The sequence below is a fragment of the Myxocyprinus asiaticus genome, chromosome 25 (genome assembly GCF_019703515.2).
Source record: "Myxocyprinus asiaticus isolate MX2 ecotype Aquarium Trade chromosome 25, UBuf_Myxa_2, whole genome shotgun sequence".
Classification (NCBI taxonomy): Eukaryota; Metazoa; Chordata; class Actinopteri; order Cypriniformes; family Catostomidae; genus Myxocyprinus; species Myxocyprinus asiaticus.
In genome coordinates this window covers 275001-280000 of record NC_059368.1, presented here as the reverse complement: position 1 = coordinate 280000, position 5000 = coordinate 275001, and the positions used below count along the sequence as shown (strand labels likewise).

Genomic DNA, 5000 nt, shown 5'->3' with positions numbered 1-5000 from the left:
ACACACACACACACAGACAGACACACACAGACACAGACACACACACAGACACAGAGACACAGACACACACACACACACACAGCCACAGACACACACACACACACACACACACACACACACACAGCCACAGACACACACAGCCACAGACACACACACACACACACACACACACACACACACACAGATAGAAGCCTTACACATCAGGATTGTGAATCTTTGGGTTTCAACAGCAAACTGATTCAATTCATTGGTTGCAATTTGATTCAAAAGCGATTTAAGAGTAGGGCTGAAAAAAATCAAATTTTGTTTATTCTGAAAAAAAAATATGTTATTTGCACTGTAATACATCTAAATAAAACATAAAAAACATAAAACATAAAAAAGTAGACTAAGATCCTGATCACCCTGTCGAGGTTTATTTTGCGATAACAAACGGCAAAAACATTCTCGCAAATGTTTGGTAGTTGAATATTTATTACTACTCTGCTCTTGCAAACAATGGATTTACACAACAGCCCACCAACTCTAATAATCGCACTAGGTCATTACACAATTTCCTTTTTTTTTTTTAATCGTTCAGCGCTAATTAAGAGCCGAGGCAAGAAAAAGAAGAAAATGACAAACTATTTCAGACGGTTTGTAGCAAAATAACTAAAAGTGAAAGCATTTCCTGAACATTTACATTCCTTACAACAAAGAGTTCAATACAAACAACAATGTGAAACAGCAGAGATAGACAGGAGGGTCACGAGATAAAACACTAATCGTCACGTGCAGTCGCTCGTACCTGCAGCCAGAGAGCAGCACCTGTCTGTACATCTCCACTGAAGACTTCCCACCAAACTGTCGTCCGGTCAGATACGTGTTGTGACTGGAGCTGATTAAATAATGAGCCAGCGGATGATCCATCTCCTGACACAGATCCAAACGGTCCAGAAACACCGGCGCGTTCTCATCTGACATCAGATACCGACAGAAGCCGTCGCAGGACATGCGACCTGATGGTGAGAACAGAAACACAGATCGGAGTCAAAAAAAAAACATTTCAACTCGTCCCGCAGTTAGTAAAACATCATGCTTACAGTAAGTACTATTAAGGCGATAAATGCTAAAATACAGAGCGTTTTTGTATCGCACACAAGACATTATACATGTTAATATGAGACTAGTGTGGTAAAATCCTAGTCTGTGTAAAGTTATATTTAATATTCAACCATGAAACACATTCTGGGACTATCAGTAAATCACTGTTTACATGAAGATAACTCCAGCAACAGGAAGGACATCAGTAACACACCAGAAGACAATTTACAGCTCAAATAACACACATTTTCACCAAGTAATCAATAGAATGCAGGTAGTGGATAGTACAGCGAGCAACACACACACTTTGGTTCCGGCTGTAGAGCCCCCGCAGAAAGGAGTTTGGGTGACGTCTTGGCAGCACACTCGCTCAGTAAAGTGACACCACTCTCCCGTTCCTGTTAGGATTTCCAATCGATTCTTCCCACTCAGTGATGCACCCACTGAGAATCATTTTGAAAGAGCCCTTGTTATTGGTGATTCTATTGTAAGGAATGTGGAAATAGAGAATCCAGCCACTATTGTTAAATGCATTTTGGGTGCCAGAGCGTCTGACATCAGATCAAATTTACAAGTGCTGGCTAATGCTAAACATAGATTTTCTAAAATTGTTAATCATATCGGCACTAATGATGTCTTGCTACACCAGTCGGAGATCACTAGAGATAATGTTAAAGAGGTGTGTGAACTTGCAAAAACGGTGTCAGACACTGTAATATGCTCTGGCCCCCTCCCTACTCGTCGTGGTGATGAGGATTATAGTAGATTAGCGTCACTGAACGGCTGGATGTCTGAGTGGTGTCTGGAGAATAGCAAAGGATTTATAGACAATTGGAAGAGTTTTTGGGGTAGACCTGACCTGCTAAAGAGAGACGGACTCCATCCCTCCAGGGAAGGTGCCACTGTCCTCTCTAGTAATTTGGCTCATAGTCTTAATAATGTTAGTATTTGACTAACTGGGGCACAGATCAGGAAGCAGACAAACTGGCTAATCCAAACGTCTGCTAGCTGCCTTGAGACGTCACACAGGTCACATAAACTACAACACATAGAGACTGTATCACCGAAATATCATATAGAGACTGTGTCTGTTCCCCGAACTACCAAACACAAAACTCTCAGTAAATCATTTAGAAAACATTTTATTAAGGTAAAACTTGAAAATAACAAAGAAATTAAAGATAAACATCATATAAATGTTGGGCTACTAAACATTAGATCTCTTTCTACCAAATCACTAATTGTAAATTAAATTATTACAGATCATAGTTTGGATGTGACCTTCTGACACGCTATATTCCATCACGTTCATTACGATCACAAAATTCTGGCCTGTTAATAGTTCCTAGAATATCAAAATCCACAAAAGGAGGTAGATCTTTTTCCTATTTGGCTCCTAAACTATGGAATAGTCTCCCTAACACTGTTCGGGACTGCAGACACACTCACTCAGTTTAAGTCTAGACTAAAGACTCATCTATTTAGCCAGACATACACCTCATTTATCCATCAACTCACAATTAAGCTGCTTTAGTTAGGTCTGCCGGAACCAGAAACATCTATCATGATCTATAACTCTGCAAATAAAATTTTATAGCATCTACACTAATATTATTCTATGTGTTTCCATATCTCAACCTTGGGATTCATATCCCGAGGTTACCAGAACCGGTCAGATCCAGCTCTGTTCCTGCTTGGTGTCGGACTCCACTGCTGCGTGTCACTGAGTGATGACGACTAAATGCAACCGGTGCCAGCCAGACATCACTCCAGTCTATTACGATGGACTTCAGAGGGTGAACTGATGCCAACTCAAACTGTAAGACATGGGATACTTCATATGCCACTGCCTGAACCTTGGATTTAGGATGGACCCCACTGAACCTCACTGAAATGACCTGCCGGTTGAACTGTCATGCACCTCATTGATCTCTGCCTGCATCACCTTTGTCTATTGATGGACTACACTCTTATAATGGAATACACAGACTATCAATTAATTGCCAACAAAAGCCTTCATCAGCCAACTAACAAAGGACAATTCATCTGTGTGAACTTCTGCAGTTAATCCAGGATGAACTTCAAAGACATTAGTCATTAATCTTACAGTTCATACTAAATATTTGTTTTAAACACTGACCCTTAACACTTACTTAGTTTACTAATCTTAAACCATGAGTTTCACTATACATAAGTAATATTGTCATTATATTCATGATGTTAGTCAGAGAGGAACTGGCCCCCACAGTGAGTCTGGTTTCTCCCAAGGTTATTTTTCTCCATTAATCAACATCTTATGGAGTTTTGTGTTCTTCGCCACAGTCAACTTCAGCTTGCTCACTGGGGTAATAAATACAATTATTATTTATTTTAAACACAATTTACAATCATATTTAATCAAACTACACAATGATGACTCTAAGATATTATAGATATTACAGTTTTATCTTCTGTTAATGCATGATTTCCTGTAAAACTGCTTTGAAACGATGTGTGTTGTGAAAAGCGCTATATAAATAAAAATTACTTGACTTAACATGTGGCCTGTTGTACGTAACAACACAATTTTCTGGTGGAATGAACACTAGAGGCACTAAAACAACGACTTGTATCCCGTTTCATGAGTAAAACAGCAGATTATCAGTTCATAAACACTTATTTTTTGCTCTGTTCCTCACACAATGCTATCTTATGACATATAAACCCTTTTACTATAGCCTAGTGCATGACTTGAAAGGTGACACATCTTCACGTTTGCATTAACTACATTTACAAGCTTGTTCAAGTGTGATCAAATTGTGCGTTAGCTCGACTGATAGAGCGTTGCATATGTGATACAAAAGGACTGAAGTACAGAAGAGCACACGAGTCCACACGTGAACCCAAAGTGTCATAGAAGAACCACAAAATGACACTAATCGTGTTTTTCATCCCACATTTGCATTTTCTGACTCTATCAGTTAGGTTTAGGTTTAAGGTTTAGGGTAGGGAGATCGATTTCGTTGATTTCAATCTCGATAGAACATTAACCTGAAAAACCTCATCTGTTTGGGAGAACATGTAACTCGCTTTTAGCGGCGCACAGTACATATTTCACTGCATGACCCGAGACGTGTAATGAACCACAGAGGCTATTTTGCTCAAATGTTGCCACAGTCACGCAGTGTTCGATTCATGGGAGAAAAAACTCACGAATTGCGATGTCAGAACACCCAGCCCATTGAGACACTGAGAAAGATTAAAAAAATTCAAATGAAGCTTTGAAGAAAGTTAGTTATGTTGTTGGTTTTGGTAATTGTTTTCTGAGGTTTGCCAAAACTTACTGTTGAGCAGATGGATGAATAAAATTCATAATTCATATTTACTCAGATTCCCTTATTTTTTATATTATTGTCATTATCATTGCTAATTTTATAGTTATCATTATAATTCATAGTTGCCTAATAACAATAATTCAGCAAATAGAGTGTAGAAATAAATGACATGTACACAATTAAAGACAAATCCTTTTGTTTTTATATGTATATTTTTCACTTCATAACTGTCCAATCTGTAGAAGTAGCAGGTGTTTAGCACATAAACTGTCAGTATTTCTCACATCGTGCTCATAGTTTTAAGATAAATAAATCACATTCAGTCGAGCAATCACATACGGTCTAGTCGCACAAATATTTCAACATATCCGAAGCTCAAATCAGATTCAAAATTCCACCTCTGCAGATGGTCAGAACTCCACACAGCTGACCTCTGGTCTGTCATCTGTCGTTTGTCGAATGCAGTGAAAAGATGCTTCAATCCAGTAAGATGAAAGAAAATGATCTGTAAAAATGCATTGAGTAAAAAGTGCAATTTTTTCTTTGGAAATGTAATTAAGTAAGAGTACAAGTATTCTGTTGAAATTGCACTCGAGTAAAGTA

General features: G+C 38.5%; 1 protein-coding gene across 7 annotated transcripts in view; it reads right to left on the bottom strand.

Annotated features, from left to right (window-relative positions):
• The window catches only part of LOC127415731 (1-phosphatidylinositol 4,5-bisphosphate phosphodiesterase beta-4-like), a 90125-nt gene that overhangs the window by 38062 nt on the left and 47063 nt on the right, over window positions 1-5000 (bottom strand). For all 7 annotated transcript variants that reach the window (XM_051654587.1, XM_051654592.1, XM_051654588.1 and 4 more), the window contains one exon: window positions 788-998. In XM_051654587.1, coding sequence (XP_051510547.1) covers window positions 788-998 — 211 coding nt within the window. The remainder of the gene's footprint in view (window positions 1-787; window positions 999-5000) is intronic.